Raw genomic sequence first — 18,342 nt, forward strand, 5'->3', positions numbered from 1 at the left:
ACTCACTCACTCACTCACTCACTCAGTGTCTCCAATCACTCACTCACACACAGTCAGCATGCCATTGAAAATTGCTCCATGTGCCACACTTGGCACACATGCCATAGGTTGCTGACCCCTGGCTTAGACTTTGATTTCCATTTTCTAGTAATTGCTTTTTTGGCAGCCACCAGAATTAAACTTAACAAGACCTTACTATGGCTAGGCAATTCAAATCTTGTATTCCAGCTTAAAAATCATTTCCTTAGTTACATCCATTTCCTCACCCAGTATCTCTGACAGAATGATCTGTACAGGATTTTTAAAGTCTGCCAACTCATTACACTCCGAAAACATATGTTCCTAGTTACCTCTTTTTCCCCATCACACCTCCAACATTTGCCATGTACATGAGGAAAAATTCTTTGAAGTCTGCTTGGGGTATAAAAATACATATGCAAACACTTCCATGCAAAATTCCTAAATCTCCTAGACTTTGTTGTATATCTGAGCACCAGAGATATGTCCTCCCATTGTTTCCTTGTGAATTGATTATCCAGTCTCTCTTATTAATCATTTCTAACCTTCTCTGATTGATTCCTACAATTATCATACAATATTTTATATGCCCTACTAATTATCCCTTTTTTAACTGCAGATTAAGTTCTACATTTAACTAAACACTCTCCCAGATCAGATCTTTCACTTAGGATTCCCCTGTTCTTTTCTCTCTGCCTATACTCTGATAATCAATCCCTGATAGTGAAGGCAATCTCTAGCCTGCAGTCATAGGTGTGTACTAGGCTAATGGCCCTGGGGCCTTTACAAGCCTAACCATAGGATTACCCTGGCATCATGCCACCCAACCTTAGTTTCCAGTGCCTCTGCCAAGTAGGGCCACTGCAGTTATCCCTGGGGTGAATTTTCTATTTCCCATCCACTCATCGAGATTTGGAATGTCTTCTTAGTCTCTTCCCATTCTACTACCTTTCACTCTCTGTTTATTTACTCTCAGAACCTTGGTTCTTTTGCCATTTTTTTCCAGTAAATTCCAGCCCCTTCTTGCCTATTTTCTCTACCTCTAATTGCTGTCATCCTTATTGGCAAAAATCTCCTTTCTCTATTCTCATGTTGGCTCAGTTCTTAAAATGCTTTCTGCTGTTTTATGAATATAATATTCTGTATGGCTGTTGCTAGTCTCCTCTATTTGAGGATCTGCATCCAAATGCCACCCTCTCCTTATTTCTTGACCCCCCCCATTTATCATCATCCTTTTCCACTTTGAATTACAGCTTTTTTCTTGTGTTATCTTTATGAGCCTTAACTGTGTAGGTCTAAAATATCCCTTCAAATCAGGTAATCCTAAACCATCTTATCCCACTTGACCCTTGTCTTTTCCCCTCTCAGATAAAATCATTCAAATCTTTATTGTTATCTACAATTCCTCCTCTGTTTGATAAAAATATGTCTGGCCTGTGTATAAAACTAAAGGAACTAAAAGCATTTTCACTGGTTTTATCCTGCTATCTGTGACAACAATATATAAACAAGAGCTTCTAGTTTCTCCAGATTTTATATTATCTTTTGTTTAGTCTCTTCCCACATATTCTTAGCTGCCATAACAGAATTCTTTTTAACACATACTCGTAAATACTACATTTTATTGTGACGCCATAAATATGGATAGCGCAGAACCAATTCACGTCTGGATACACAGTTTACAGCTATAGCCATTGTTTTATCTTCATTAATCTTATATCCTGAAAAGACCTGAAACTGTCTCAGAATGTTCCACAACAGTGAGATGTCCTTTTCTGATTTTATCTGGTACAAAATAATATCATCTGCAAATAAAGTCAACTTTTCCTGATTACCATACCAATTAAATCCTTGTATTTCTGAATCTCTTTTTGCCAGTGTCTCTATATATAATGCAAATAACAAAGGGGAAAGAGGACACCCCTGCCTGGTTCCTCTGTTCAGAAACAACTTACCAGAGAGGAACCCTCACACTTTAATTTTTTGCCACTGATCCCTCATATATCCTCCTAATTAATGTTATTATTGTATTAGGGAATTCAAATGCCTCCATTGCCCTACTTACAAAATCCCGATTACTTTTTGAATGCTTTATCTGCATCAAGACTCACCAACAACAGCAGTATTTTCTTACATTCTGCTTCCGTCTGGATCACCATTATTCTGTTATTGTTATCAAATGTTTGCCTCCCCTCCACAAAGCCACACGGATCAATGTCTAGCAATTTCTGCAACTCCTTTACCATTCGTTTAGCTATTGTATACATAAACAATTTATAATCATGACTTAAAAGTGAAATGGGCCTGTATGAAGCCGAGTCTGATGAGTCTTTACCATCTTTAGGTATTACAGCAACCACAGCTTTCTTCCAGGATGTTGTTAGTTCCCCTCCTTTTAAAATACTGTTAAACAAAACCTTCCAGATCTTTATCACTTTTTTCCTTCCGAGCTTTCAAGCTTCCAAACAAATAACATATATTTTTGGAAACCTTCTTGAATCTTGATTATACTTCATCATTTCTATCTCATCTCCTCTTGTCTTAACTGTTAGTTGTTGAGCCTCATCTACCTCTAACCTTGGTATACTTAAGTCTTCCATAAATACTTCCGTTTGTGCTTTTTCTTGATTTCTACATTTCTCTGCTTTATACAAATCTTCATAAAATTTCCAAAATATCTCTAATGCCTCTACAGGATCCTTGGTTATTTTTCTTGTTACAGGCTCCCTAAACTTGGCAACAATCTTTCTACTTTCTGTTGCCTCAGTTGTGCTGAAAGTTTTTGTTGAGTTAATTATGGGCTTTCTTCTGGTGGGTAGAGCAGTCTCAATGCTGGCATGGTTGTATAGAGTTTCTGTGAACAATTCTTCGTTGACTGCTGTGTTCTCTGGGTTTGGAGGGACACTGCATTTTGATAACCCATTGCTTAATAAAAGGTAGTTTGCCTTGGAGTAGTTCCTAACTATTACTGAGTTTATTGAGGTTACTGAGTTGATTTTGATTTCTAAGGAGACATATTTATGTTTGGACCTTACCAGAGATGAAGTGACATGGGGGGGGGGGGGGTGCATCATTCTCTCATATTTGTGAGTATGAGGTCCACTATGTTGGAGCCTCTAGTGGACATATACACTAATTGGTCAAGGGTGTTTGTACTTACGAAGTCCAGAAATCTCTGTGTCTGCAGATTTGAGGCTGTGTTAGATTCCCAGACTATAGGAGGGTAATTAAAGTGCCCCATAACTAGGGTGTTTGGTTGGATGGTAAGTGTCTTCAGGAGGTTTAAGTATGCATTGTGAGTTTCTTGGGACATGGAGTGTGACCTACAGCCTAGGATATGGTATGAGATTTTATCTATGGTGATCTGCTTTTGTAGAAACTCCAGCATGTCATCCCGTTTAACCAACCTAAAGATCTGCTTGTTATTACTGTAAATTGAGACACCTCTACTTTTAGACCCTGTTTGTGCAGCTACTAGTCTAAAAGTGTGAAAGACACAGAAGCCGGGTGTCCTTTGTGGCTTTAAACTATGTCATGGTAATTGCACAGATGTCTATATTCTTATAGGTTCATAGGTAGGTACTAGGCTATCGGCCCAAGGGCCTACGTAAGAATAGCCAACAAGGTTCCCTGGTTTACGCCACCCAAGAAAGTTATTTTCCTGTGCCACTGTCAAACAGAGACACAGAAGTGATCCCTGGGGTGTATTTCCTATTTCCCATTCACTCATCAAGATTTTTCTTGAAGAGTGCTAATGAAGAACTTTGCTTGACATAGATGGGTAGCCTGTTCCAGAGTATGGAAAGTCTCTGGGACAGGAATCTATCTCTCCAGCATGTCCTGTTTATTGTGGTGACAAGGTTTAGGTTCCTAAAGCATGTAGCTTGGAGGGATTGGGATGTCTTTAGGTGTAGCATGTCCAACAGCTCTGGGTATGACATAGCATTATATGTTAGGCAGAGATCACCTCGGAGTAGGCGATATGCTACGGAGTAAAGCTGGAGTTTTTTGAGGCAGTCAGTGTAAGGCATTTGTTTGAGGCCAGTAATCCTCTTTATGAGGTTCTTCTGTGGCCTTTCCAGCTGCTGCAGATGTGTTGTAAGGTACATTCCAAAAGGGGCGTTGTACTCTATAATGGGTCTAATGAGTGTTGAGTAGAGGGGAACAATGACCTCTTTATTCCTGGATAAGAACCCTTTTATGATGAAGTGTGCCACGTAGAATGACTTCCTGACTACTGTGGTGATGTGACTATCAAAGGAGAGACTACTGTCCACCTGGGTCCCAAGGTCTCTTATCACACATTTGGTGTTAAGTAGATTGCTGCCTATGTGGTAGTTCAAGGGTACAGAGTTTTTACCAAAGGAGATGACACTGCACTTTTTGGCATTGGGCTTGAGGCCATGGCTCTGACACCAGGCATCTGTCTCAGCGAGGCCCTTCTGTAGGATGTCCACATCATTTGGGGACTTGACTATGGCTCCTAGTTTGCAGTCATCTGCGAACTTTGTTAGCCAGAGGCCTTCTGTGTTAGCCTGTACTTCAGAGAAGCAGATACCAAACAGGAAATGTGAGAGTGAGGAGGGTCTGAGGGAAGTGTAGTTTTTTTTTTTGTTTGTTTAGGCTCCTGGCATTGGCATTACACCTCCAGGTTTAATTGAGTTGATTTTGCTATGTAGGTAGGTTTGTCAATTTGGCATTGTCTAAACAAGGCACTATAGAGGTGGATAGAGTTTTAGCAAATATTCAAAAGCCTAGATGGGCGAGGTGTAGACTATCTCTGGCAAAGCAATGTGGACTGTTAGCTATGTCCTCCCATGGTGACAAATACTAGATCCCCTTATAATGACAGCAGAAACTCAGCAAAGTCTTAAAATCAATCATATTTTGGTATCATCCTTGGTGAAGGTAATATACTGCTCAATGCTAGGCTCATACCAGTCTGAGATATGTAGTCCAAGATGTCCATAATACCTCTCTTCATATACTCCAAGGAGATATATCATAGGTCATTTATACCTACATGGACTGTGATCGAATCATACTGGTACCTGTGGTGTAATGATGAGTGTGTGTGCAATTTGGCGGATCGTGCCTCCAGACAGGCAACTAACCATTATCCTCTCCTTGTCAGCCTGGTTAGAGGGTCATCAGTATGTCTTACAACAGAGTCCTATATAACAAGGGTCCTAGGAAGTGTTTTGCTTGCCTTAAGGGCACTTTTTTATGGGAGGGGCTCCAAGGAATGTGGCTGCACGCATTGTGTTAGGTGTTGCTTTGCTGAGTGCTTTTGGTTTTGCTGAGGAATAACTTTGCCATTGGGGCAGCCTAGGAGAGCTTTGTTGTTTATGAAGATTGCATTTAAGTCTCTCAGCATATGTTGATCTATATGCGTGTGTTATGTGCTATGAGTGGTGAGTTTTGTGTTTGTGGTTTTGACAACAAGATGTATGCTTGTATGCAAGAGTTTAGCCTCTAGTGACATTGTGTAAGTACACCTCTCACATACTGAATCTTTTACTTTAAGCATTAAGTGGATGTTGATAAATATAAGACAATTGCTACATTGTCTTCAGATACCAATATCCACTAAGATGACTACAGACAAGTTAGGAAATTGCATATCTATGCTGTGTAGTCCTTTAATTGGAGAGCTACAAAGGATGGTGTACTGGAGGTTTACAGAAGGCTATGCAGGGTGCTTTAATGGGGAAGACTAATAGTGCTTTACTGGGGCAGACTAGACTAAAACATACTAACTTCTAGTAACTTTAATGGCTATAAAATACAAAATTCTATTAACTCTAATAGTACTCAGCACATTTTTTATTGGTGTGCATGGTATTTGTTCTTATACTTACTTCACTATAAGATACAGTTTTATGGACACTTGTATAGGGAATACTTGCTTTTTAAGTGTTTGTGTATGTACAGGGCATTGCTAAAAGCCACTGTGTGGCAGAAAGCTCTGCACATGCTCACCGAATTTATACCAGGAGTGAAAAAACAGAAAACTGACTAGTCAACCCTCTAATCAATAAAACTGCTATACTCTTTTGTTTTCATTTTTTTAATAAAACAATTATACTTTGTGTCCTTCTGTGTGTTTCCCAACTTGGACAGACTAGGCAAATACCTCCTGCCACTAGATAAATAATCCCAGTCCTCCTAATGTAAAAACACAGTGAAAAGAATCCCACAGTTGCAATGCTACTACAGACAACTTACTAGAAATCCCTTTCAGGAGGTGATTTGAAGGCAAACAGTCTAACAGCAGCAACAGTAATAGGAGAAGCATGCTTCTGTAAGAAACAACAGTAAAATGTACAAATAAAGCAAGGAAAAAACAGTGATTACTTAAAATAAATTATACAAGTGCACTTTAATAATCCAAAGTACTTAGCTTTGCCTGGATGGCACTGGATACAAGTAAACCACTTCTGGAACACAGGCTATAATGCCAAACTTTGCTGAGCTTGGTGGAAATAAACACGGAGCCAAGCAAACTTGCCAAATTTATACCAGCAGTGACAACCCCCCCCCCCCCCCCCCCAGAAAAGTAACTACTGAGCTCTCTAGCCAATAAAACAACTACACTTTGAACCCTTTTCTGTGTTTCCCAACTCAGGCAGACCAGGCAAGCAGTAATCCCAGTCCTGCTAATGTAAAAACACAGTGAAGAGAATCACACAAGTGTAGTGCTACTAAAAACGTAAAAAACAGCTAGTTACAAGTCCCTTACAAAGATAGTCCAATAGCAGCAACAGTGATAGGAAAAGTATTTTTTGTAAGAAATAGTGAAATGCACAAATAAAGCAAGGAAACAGTAGTGATTACTTAGAATAAGCTATGCAAGTGCAATCTGAAGTACTTCGCTTTGCCTGAATGCTTCACAAAGTACATTGGAAAGGTACTGTTTTTGATAGGTTTTGTGACGCCTATGCACTGGCATAGTAATCAAAGAGCCTCAGTCCTCACCACTAGCACCAGTGAGGGGCACGCACATTGGGAAAGATAAGTGCACACACAGTAAAGTACAATTTCCCTTAAGAGCACACATAAATCACAGTCAGTCTGGGGCTGGTTTCTCCCTTTCTCTCCAAATCCCCAATAAGACTCCCCACTGGCACAGCTATAGGGTACAGGTCTCAGCCTAGTGGTCAAGCTTAAACCTTCAGCACCCTCTCTGTCCAACTAGTGCTTCATGTCCCTGCCCAAGTAGCTGACACACACACACACACACACACACACACACTTTGAGATATGAGTTATATACAAACACACAGACACTCCTGGGGAAGGCTGGCACAGGTTCTCTAGCTATGCCCTTTCCTGCCAGTCTATAAGGTAGTACCAGCTGCCACCAACCACTAATATCAGCTACTAATAAAGCCCTTACCAAAGGGTGTCCAATTTTACTATGCAATATTATACCATGATCCCCCCAAAACGTGCACGCTGATTGGCCAGCGTGCCCGTTGTAAATCGAGTTATACTAATGGAAAAAGGTCCGGTCGCCCGGACTTTTTCCATTAGTATAACTCGTTTTTTTTAAACACTGTCTCGCTATGTTAAATGGGTTTAACATAGCGAGACAGCTTTAAAATAAGCAACGGAGATCTCCGTTGCTTATTTTAAAGCTGTCTGGCTATGTTAAACCCATTTAACATAGCGAACAGTGTTTAAAACGGAGAAAGCAAGATCTCCGTTGCTTTTTGAATCTCGCTATGTTAAATGAGTTTAACATAGCGAGACAGTTTAAAATAAGCAACGGAGATGTCCGTTGCTTATTTTAAAACTGTCTCGCTATGTTAAACTCATTTAACATAGCGAGACATAAAGCAACGGAGATCTTGCTTTCTCCGTTTTTGCACAACTCTGATGTACTGCGCAGGCGCGCAGTACATCAGAACTACCGCGGATGCCAAGACATCTGCGGAAGGGCAGTAAACAGGCATTATACTATGCCATTATTTAAGAAAAGTAACAGTTTCTTTTCTTAAATAATGTCATGGTATAATAGCAATAACCCACTTCTGGGTGTGGGTAATGCTAAATTTACCCAAGATTGGCTTTGTTTGGTCCTCGGGCTTCGCCCTCGGGACCAAACCACGCCAACCGTGGGTAAAGCATTACCACCAGCGTCAGGTTATTGCTATATTATTATCCAGTTAGTATATTTGTCTTATTGGTAACTATTCTATTCTACATATTTAAGATCAACCTTTAAGTTATATATTGAAGGAATGTGTGTTGGGGGGTGGCATTAGTGTTGAGACTGTTGTGCAGTTTAAACATCCTGATTACACTAAGGGCATATAGCACCTATAAGCCCTCATAAAATCATATTATAACGCATGTCCATCAACATAGCTCTCAACTGCTTGATTTTGGTTTAGAATTTTAGTCAGTCCTTCCTAGTCCCTCATAAAACTGGTGATTTGTAGAGAAAATGTGGTGGATTACATTTAATAAACAATGGCAATAATTATAGTCACAGACTTTTTTTACTTCATAAAATGCATGTTAATTCACATCTTATTCTATCAACTTTTCAAGTTAATTGTAGTAATATATTTTTTTAAATCATTCCAGATTATCTCTAAATATATATGGATTTGTCCCCCATTCTGTGGATAAGAAGTTGAGAGCTGTCAGTTCAGCTCTCAGCATCTTCTTGTAGTACAGAAGAAGAGGAAAATCTGTATTACAAGTGATATTTAGGGCCAGTGTTAGTATTTTGCGGCCCCCAACAAAAGTCAAATTGTGGGCTCCCAGTATACTTGCAGTCTATCACCCTATCAATGCCACCCCCTCCTAAACAGCCTTATAGTTCATGCTGCAAAGTTTTAAGAGTAGTATTCACAGATTGAATTGTAACTACAATGCTCTTACATTACGACAGGCATGTGGTGCCCTAGGCACTGAGTACTGTTTCACCCCCCCTCACACACACACGCACACACACACACACACACACACACACACACACACACACACACACACACACACACTCCAGTGTTCCCCTCTGTTTTGCCCCATCCCAGCTCCCCACACCATGCACGTTAATTTTTTCTTCATTTTATCACATTTTTCTTTATTCTAAAGCTTTTTCAGGAAGACATGATTTTCTATATGCTCTAATGTGTATTATTATTTCTTCTTCTTTTTTACATCCAGTGATGACTTGAACAAAAATTGTGATTAAAGCAAAAAATAAAGAAATTAAGTGTTGTTCACTTTTAGTTTTCCTTTCATCATTTCAACACAGTTTACCCAGCCAAGACAAGACAGTAATAGCCATTTAGGAAACTATTTAATTAAGACACAGGATTATATATGGTATGAGGTACATTTTAGAGCATTTTTCATAGGTTCATAGGTAGGTACTAGGCTATCGGCCCAAGGGCCTACGTAAGCCTAACCAACAAGGTTCCCTGGCTTACGCCACCCAAGAAAGTTATTTTCCTGTGCCACTCTCGAGCAGAGACACAGAAGTGATCCCCGGGGTGTATTTCCTATTTCCCATCCACTTATTAATCCAGTGGTGGTCTGAACAACAGTCACGAGTAAGAAAATAATTTCAGTCTTATTATTTTTTTCTTTTAAGGAAAACATATGTTGCCTCCAAGGCTTAATGTTCAAAGCTGACAAAATAGTAGCTTGCAATAAGCTAATAAGGCAGTTGTTTGTGAGGATACACAGATCCAATTTCGGAATACTGTCTGCCTCCTTACCCTTAAAAAAGTCAGTCATTACTTATATATTCCTCTGGTGTTAGATTGGGATGACAGTAGAATTTTAAATGGCCACAGTCATACATTTCAAGTGACTGCTGTCATACATATGCACAGCATGCCTCCTCATTCTTCAACTCTACTCCCCAAAGGTAGCTAGCTGTATACAGGGCTGTACTGTGATTGTGAGGAAAGTGTTCCAGTGCACACCTCTGAGGTTTGATTTTGATGGAAATTAAAGTGGTAATGATGATACCAACCCCCCCCCCCCTTCTCCCTGCATGGATCAATACACATATACACACAGGGAGGGCATGCAGACTTCACATAAAAAAAAACAGAGCAAAGCATACCTCTCAACTGTTCTTATTTTCACAGAATGTCCAGATTTTTTACTCACATTTTTGGACTGTTCCTCATAAAATGTGTGTTTTTCTGACATATCAGTAAGGATTGAAATTACTAAATAATGGCATACATTTGGTTTTCAGACTTTATTTCCTTCAGAAACTGCATGCTAACCCAATTCCTGTTATTATAGCAACTTTCTAAGTTTATAAGAGCAATATTTAAAATTTGTCCTAATTTTTGGGCCTTTGTCTGCCATTAGTGTAGGCTTTGTCCAGATTTCTCTTGAAAATAAGTTCAGAGGTATGGAAAGCGCTGTAAAGTGGCAGTGCTACTCAGTGCACCACAGTGGCAATGAGCAGGTGCTTTCACACATCCTCTTCCTACCTATCATTTTCAAGGTCTACATTTGTGATGGTAAGTGAAAGAAATTATGGCCAACTTGTTACTCTTAAACACAGTGCAATCAAGATCATAATGTCAGTGCAGATGATGTTTGTGCTAGAAACTGAAATAAATTATAGCCAGTTTGTTACTCTTGCACTGCAACACTGCACCTTCACATATAGAACAATCCATACCAATACTGATTTACACTTATTTTAGTAAATATAAATACATTGTACATCTAGTACTGCAACACTGTGTCAGTGACTTATTTAGCAATTGTCAGACAGCATAGTAAGTCACTTTTACTCATCATTGGAGCTTTCCCCCCTGGGCCTCCTCTGAAGAGGGGGCTTCTGCCCAGTCAGGCCTTCCCAGTAAACAAATGCTAAATAAATAAATAAATAAAATAATCTAATTGAGAAGTAATGAATACCTATCACTGTCACTGTCCCCTGATTTCACAGAAAGTCCCTGATTTTGCCTCATATTTTGCCCTGTCCCTTGTACATACAATGCTTAATTTGCTAGCAAATCATTTAGGATTACAGTCAGTAAATCTAGACATCATAGTTCCATACTTCTAATTTTCCAAAAATGCATGTTGATGCAAAACATGCTACTTTATTAACGTTTTTTTTTCTGTAAATTGGAGTAATATTTAAATGTTGTTGATTTTAATATTTTATTTTGCCATTATTTTTGCTTTGCCCTGAATTCTTGAGCAAAGAAGTTGACACTTATAAAACTCTCTGAGGGAGAAAACCATTCCTGAAGATCGGGAGTATCTGCTCTTTTTTTAATTCAAGGTTTGCACAGTCACTCTAGGCAGCCGACCCCTATCGCTTACCTTGATCATGTTCATTCCGATTATCTGCTTTATCCTAACAGGGTCATACACAGTCTTGTTTTAGATAAAGCATGCAGAAAATGAATTACGTTTTATTTTTATTTCCCAGCCCCAGCAACTTTTATGTGGCCCTCACACAGTCGATGATGTTTAGGGAACTCCCTGCAGCCACCAGTATCGCAGGTGTCTAAAGTTGGCTATAATGTTAAGTTTTAGTGGAGAGAATGCCCACCAGAAGGATTTAACTAAGTCAAGGCCAGGCTATCAATGGTAAAACATACCCATCTGGTGTGTTAAGTATACACAATGCTGTTAGCTTTCGTTGGTTTGACAAACATGTAACAATATCAATAAGATAACTTGTTGTGGTTGCCCCCCAGCGACTACAAGGATAGCTGGTGCCTAAAGCCGGCTATGTCACTTGAACATGCATGTATATAACAAGTGAACCGTAAATTTTAAAGGAAGCGATTCATAGTGCTTTTGCGCATATGTATATTCCCTTTGTGTTTACTTGTCTCAGAAGCTGGCCAGTAAAGCATTCCTCTCAGCCGTTCCCTCACATTTTAGCTCTGTCCTTTTTAGTTCCTCCTAAAACTGGCTGGTGACTTTTGGGAAAAAGGTGGTGAAATATACTTAAATGAATATTACCAATAATTAGACTTATTTTACGTCAGAAATTTATTTTTACATTCGCTTATTCTATCAATCTTTCAAGTTACTAGTACTAATCGTCTTCTTTCAGCTTTTCCTGGTTAGGGGTCGCCAGAGCGGATCACCTGTCCGCTCATGATTGGCAGTGGAGTTTTACGGTGCCGAGTTGCCAGTCCGGCGCCCAACCTTCCACAGAAGGCGCGCGCGCACACACACACACACACACACACACAAACACACTCAAGCCTAGGGCCAATTTAGAGTGTCCAATCCACCTACAGCATGTCTTTGGGATGTGGGAGGAAACCGGAGCACCCGGCGGAAACCCACGCGACCACAGGGAGGACATGCAGACTGCACAGAAGTTACCCCCAGCTGAGGATCGAACCGGAGAACATCTTGCCGTGAGGTTAATAGTACTAATAATTAAAAAAACGTCCCTGGTTGGTTGAGAGACGTGCAGAAGTTATTAGGGTTGCCACCTTTTCAAATGCCCAAAGTGGGACATTTTTGCTACAAACGTCAGATTTTACAGGGCAAAACATACCCACGGCCAGTACAAAGGACAGAACTTCAGTTTTTTGCCTAAAATAAAAGCTTAATCTTGCAGCATTTTAGTTCCTTATTTTGTTTCTTATAACATTTAGCTGTATCAGATACAAAATAACTGTTTTATGCAACTATTACATAAAATATAGAAAATTATTTTGTCCTAAAATCTCAGGACATTTGCCATTTTTTGCAGGACACAACTGCCCAAAGAGGGACTGTCCCTCGCAACGTGTGACAGGTTGTAACCCTAGAAGGTATGTGAAAATTAATGTTGCTAGTAGTCATTAGAATATTCATACAATATGGTGAGAAAATAAGCTTTATCGTACTATACGCTTCGTTTGATTCACTAAATTTCCACCAATACTTAACACCACAGCCTACTTTTTTGTCTGTCGTTCAGTCTCCACCCTTTTCATTCAACACCGAGGCGAAAACTGCACGCGCGGCACGTACACTTGTTGCATCACTTCCACCGACGGCGTAGTGGAAGCTGTCTAAAAGGAAACTGTAGCCAAATAAAGCGGAGATTAAAAGTGCATGTGAGATCTGGGACAGGGACAGCTCATAGAAAATGAACAGGCTCAAACGGTGAATTTTCTAAACTATAGTTTCATGCATAGATTTGGCTGTGGTGTCTGCATCCTCCCCCCTATTTTTGTTAAACCTGCAGTTTCGTAGCAAACGAATGTTGCAATCACAAAATATAGTGCCAGACATTATAGTTAAATGCTACTTTTAGTACAAAATAAATATTACTTTTTAAGTGCACCAGAGGGGTGTTTAATGTGCCCATTTGATTTGATTGCCTTTGTTCTTGTCCACAAGTCGTAAATTAAAAAAATGTAAGTTTATGTTTACTCTTAAGTCTTTAATAAGTAAGATTGGCCAACAGTTTTTTTTCACCGAGAAGTCACTTATCTGCGATCGTTATCAAGTTATTGCATCGTACTTCTCAGATTTCCCTGATTTTGACTCAAATTTTACCTTTGTCCATCTCCAGACTGAAGTCATTTGTAGAAAAGGTGGTGAATTACACTTACTGAAACAATGACAATAATTACAGCTATAGACTTCTTTTAGTTCAGAAAATGTACATCGAGTAATACTTTTGAACATTTGAAGTTAATGTTAGTATTTTAAAAGTGTCCCTGATTATTTCTGGATTTGTCCCGGATTTGACGAGATTTGTCCCCGACTAATTGAGACCTATCGTCGTAACGGCATCTTGAGATCAGCAGGCAGCAGGTTTGGAGCAAAAGAGAGAAAAACGATTTTGGACAAGTTTCATTTAGTTTGCTTCGCCCCAGCCAAAACTGTCCATTTAAAACATAAACTGAAATAAAAATAAATTATTCTGTGCCCCATGCACTTTGAAATAAGTCAAAGCGTGGCATAAGGATGTGTAAGTAAGTGCCTGAACATACATGCATACGTCTCAATCTCTTTTAAGTACAAGAAATTTGGACAAAGCTAAAAATGATGGAGGCAAAGACCCCAAAATAGACACTTTTAAATACCGTTCAGATAAACTGCGAATGATGCTAGAATAACAGCTTTTGCATTAGCATGCATTTTCTGAAGGATAAGAACTCGGAAACTGAAATGAATGCTATTTCAGGGTCTTAAATCCTCAGCAATTTGCCAGAAAAAAAAACATATTTTATGAGGAACAGACCAAAATATGAGGCAAACATCTGGGCATTCTGCGAAACACTGGGCAGTTGAGAGGTATGCGTTAAGTAATACTTATAACATTTTAGAAAATGTAGTTAACATCGTTATTGCACCGGTTAGGCGTTAAATGTCCTCTTGTACTAACCAGATTAGTGAGCCGTGTATGGATGAGCGTCTGCAGTAAAATACCTCTCAACTGTCCCTTACATTCAGGGACGTTCCTGATTTTGACTCAATTTTTAGGTCTGTCCCTCTTAACCCCTGTTAAAACTGGTGACTGTTAGAGAAAAGGTGATGAATTGCACTTATAAATAATGAAAATAATTGGTGTTATATACGTCTTTTAGTCCGGATAGAGTATATTAATTCATATTTTCTTATTCCGTTAATGTCTAAAGTTAATAGTGCTAATATTTTAAAAGTGCCAGTGATTATCCCTGATTATTTTTGGATTTGTCTTTGATTCTGTTAAGATTTGTCCCCCACTGATTGAGAGCTATTTTGTGTGTGTGTGTGGGGGGGGGGTATGAGGGGTTACAAACGTGACTGGTGTGGGAAAGTGGAAAATGGTGCTGCTTTCTTTCCAGACGTACTTATGTTCTTAAAAGTCGGGGCCCTGTGAGTAACTAAAACAGCAGAAATAAGTCACTTGACTGTTTACCCTCCACCACTATTAAAATATGGACTGTCTAGCCATAAGACACGTTATCCTGCAAAATCAGAAAGCACAATTCTTCCTGGCCACTCTTATGGATTTTAATGCTAGAAGGCCAAGGCTTGTCCAAGAGTAGAGAATAATATGTAGTGAAGATTGAAAATTCTTCAGTAGATGTGCCGTGTTTCAGTGGGGAACCATAGAGTTTCCACCTTTTCAAGTGCCCAAACTGAGACATTTCATGGGTAAGATTATGACAAGGCAAATTATGCCCACGCCCAGTGCAAAAGGACTGAATTTCTTTTTTTACTATAATAATTTTCAGTCTTGAAGTAGCTGAGTTGTTTCTGTTGTTTTATATAATATTAAGTTGTGTCAGATGCAATAAAATTGCTTTTATGAAACTACAAGAGAAGCCTGAGATAATAATCTCTGGAACAGACTACCTATCTGTGTCAAACAGAGCTCCTCATTAGCACTCTTCAAGAAAAATCTTGATGATTGGATGGGAACTAGGAAATTCACACCAGGGATCACTTCTGTGGCTCTGCTCAACAGGGGCATAGGAAAATATTTTTCTTGGGTGGCGAAAGCCAGGGTACCTTTTTGGCTAGGCTTATATAGGCCCTAGGGCTAATAGCCTAGTACCTACCTATGAACCTATGAATAGTTTTATTATTCTAATATCTTAGGGCATTTGCCAATATTTCTGATGCCGCCCCCCCCCCCCCAACACACACACACACACACAAAACTGGCCAAATATAAACTGCTCAGCGTAAAGCAGTCTACGTACCTCTCAAATGTTCAGATTTTCGCAGAATGACCAGATTTTTGCCTCATATTTTTTGTTATGCTCCTCATAAAATTTATGTTCCTGGCAAACCACTGAGGATGGACGTCACTAAGTAATGACAAAGCCTTGAATACTTGCTAACACAAATCATGTTATTCTAGCAACTTTCTAAGAGTAAGATCAATAAATATTTAACGTCCGTCCCTATCTGGGCCTCTGCCCCCCCCCCCCCATTATTATTTTAGGCTATGTTCAGATTTCTTGCACTAACAGTTTGATAAAATACGAAACAAGGTCAGGTAGAAATCCCAGGGAGCAACCCTTGTAGTTGTATCTGTTGATGTGTTGCTTCTTCAACATTATAGATGTTATTAAACAAGTCTATTCACCCATTCTGACAGATGTCTTTTTTTCAGCACGAAATGTGTAACTTAGTACAATGTAATACTTTACGTTAGTGAAGTGCAACATTGTAACAATGAGAATGCATCATTTAGAAACGTAAATTGTGTACTTCTCAACTGGTATGATTAGCGCATGGTTCTACGATTGCGGCCCTGAAATTTAGCTCATAAAGTCAGACCTGTTTATTAGTACATACATACATTTATTTTACAAATAAATAAAATGAATGTATACAAAGATTCACTGCCACATTAACTGCATAGGGTCTAGTGTATAATGACTTTCTGTTGTGGAAAATAAGAAAGCGCTCCTCTTTCTGACCCTCTGCCACGTAGCTCTCAACCACTTGAAACCACAAGAAATCTGTACAAAGCATAAAATAATGGGGTGACCCAAAATAGGGACATGCTTTAAATATTACTCCTATAAACTTAGAAAGTTGATAGAATAATAGGATCTGTGATGGCATGCATTTGTCTGAAGTATATGAAGTTTGAAACTGAAAACTGTGTCGTTATTAAGTGACTTCGATCCTCTGGTTTGCCAGAAAATCACAAATTTTATGAGGAACAAGCCAAAACATGAGGCAAAACTGTGGACATTCTGCAAGAATCTTGGCAGTTGATAGGTATGCTCTGCTATGATTTTAATGCCTGGAGGTTGAGTTATGGACCTAAGTAACTGGATTATTTGCAGTACTACCAGTATTTACGGTTCAGTAGTAACTGTGGGCGGTAACCGTGGAAAGAGGGGCCGTTACTCTGCAGTGCCTAGTGAATGTGGTAAATTGTGTAACAGGGCTAGGTAGCTGCTGTAACAGAGAGTGTGTGTGGAGCTGGGGATGGGGGCTTGGGGATTGTGAAAAAGGAAGATACAGCGCTTAACCCCAGCTACTTTACTGTACAATTTTGGCAACTCCTCCTCTCCATATAGTTTGAGGGAGGGGCGTAACAGATCTCTACTTCTGAGGATCCCAAGGTTTGATCGCACTCATAGTTGTGAACGGACGAGAGGAAAAACAGTGGAGAGTCACTATGAAGGGCACCAACGTCGTCAAACTACTGGCTGTCGTGGGGTTAATCGTAATTCTTTCTATGAATGGCAGCTGTGCGTCATCCCGAGAAGAACCCACAGGTAGGGTCAAAACTTAGATAACAAATTCCTGGTGTGGGGACAATGTTAGATGAGGAGAATGCGCTGCAGTGGGTGGAGAGTGTGGGAAGGAACAGAGAAGGCAGGAAGCTGCTTGGAATTTGGGGGGGGGGGGGGGTGGCAGGGGTCGCACAGTAAGGTTATGTGGGCAACTTAGTTGCTGACGTGGACGGTGGTCTAAGCAGAAAGCGTAGTAAAAGTAAAGAACTGATACAAATGGATATTTTCAACAGAAACCAGTTCCATCTGTCTCGATTTCTTGTTTATCACTGCCCCACCACACGCACACCCAGTCTTGCACGTACTAATGTTTGTTAACTTTTTGCAAGCTACTGGCTTGTCTTTTCGGAACCCTTAAATAGTACAATTTTGGCTCTCTTGACTCTTGATGACTGGCACTGACTGCGCTGTGTACACAGTGATTTTTTTCCCCTTTCGCTGTCCTAATCCACGAGTTTAAGCAATGAAGGCTTTAGTGGTTGTGGTTGTTTCCTTTTTATTAAATGGGCAGTATAGTTGGAAGTGAAGTGACCGCGTATATGTGTAAGGCTTCCCTAAAAGACTTGTGGGCCATGCCATTCAGAAACAAACATTTTGTTGGCAGGTTAGCAAGCTTTCATAGGAGGTCACCAGGCTAATGGCCCTGGAGCCCTCACAAGCCTGGTCAAGAGTTTACCCCCCCCCCCCGAAAAAAAAATCTTAGCTTAGGAAGACACATAAGCTGAAAATAATGAGGGACAAAGGCACAAAAGAAGGAATACTTTTTAAGCATTCTACTTATTCACTAAGATGGTCTTGCAATAGTATGTGTTTTCTAAAAATAATTTAAGATTGAATGTATAACAGTAATTATTTTGTGAGGAGTGCAGTCTCGGATGATTTGTTGGAAAACACAATTTTATGAGGGACAGACCAAAAAAATCAGCTGAGAAGAGCATCTTGGCCCATCTGGTATGTTGTTTTTCCTGCTTTCTCTATTAGCTGTGCCCTTGTTTTCATTCACCTAAGAAAAGAATAAAATTGTACGTCCGTCCAATATGTATGTGTACCTCAACTTCTTTTCTAAAGAAATCTAAACAAATGCCCATGGTCATGTACATTTAAATACTAT

At 39.6% G+C, this 18,342-nt stretch overlaps 1 protein-coding gene across 1 annotated transcript in view; it reads left to right on the plus strand.

Annotated features, from left to right (window-relative positions):
* Window positions 1-16,887: 16,887 nt before the first annotated feature.
* Window positions 16,888-18,342, plus strand: part of PLOD1 (procollagen-lysine,2-oxoglutarate 5-dioxygenase 1) — a 1,142,395-nt gene continuing 1,140,940 nt past the window's right edge. Inside the window, exon 1 of the mRNA XM_044063038.1 lies at window positions 16,888-17,213. Within this exon, the coding sequence (XP_043918973.1) occupies window positions 17,114-17,213 (100 nt within the window). The 5' untranslated portion in view covers window positions 16,888-17,113. The remainder of the gene's footprint in view (window positions 17,214-18,342) is intronic.

Source organism: Protopterus annectens, chromosome 2.part1 (assembly GCF_019279795.1).
Source record: "Protopterus annectens isolate FY-2018-M chromosome 2.part1, PAN1.0, whole genome shotgun sequence".
Taxonomy (NCBI): domain Eukaryota; kingdom Metazoa; phylum Chordata; order Ceratodontiformes; family Protopteridae; genus Protopterus; species Protopterus annectens.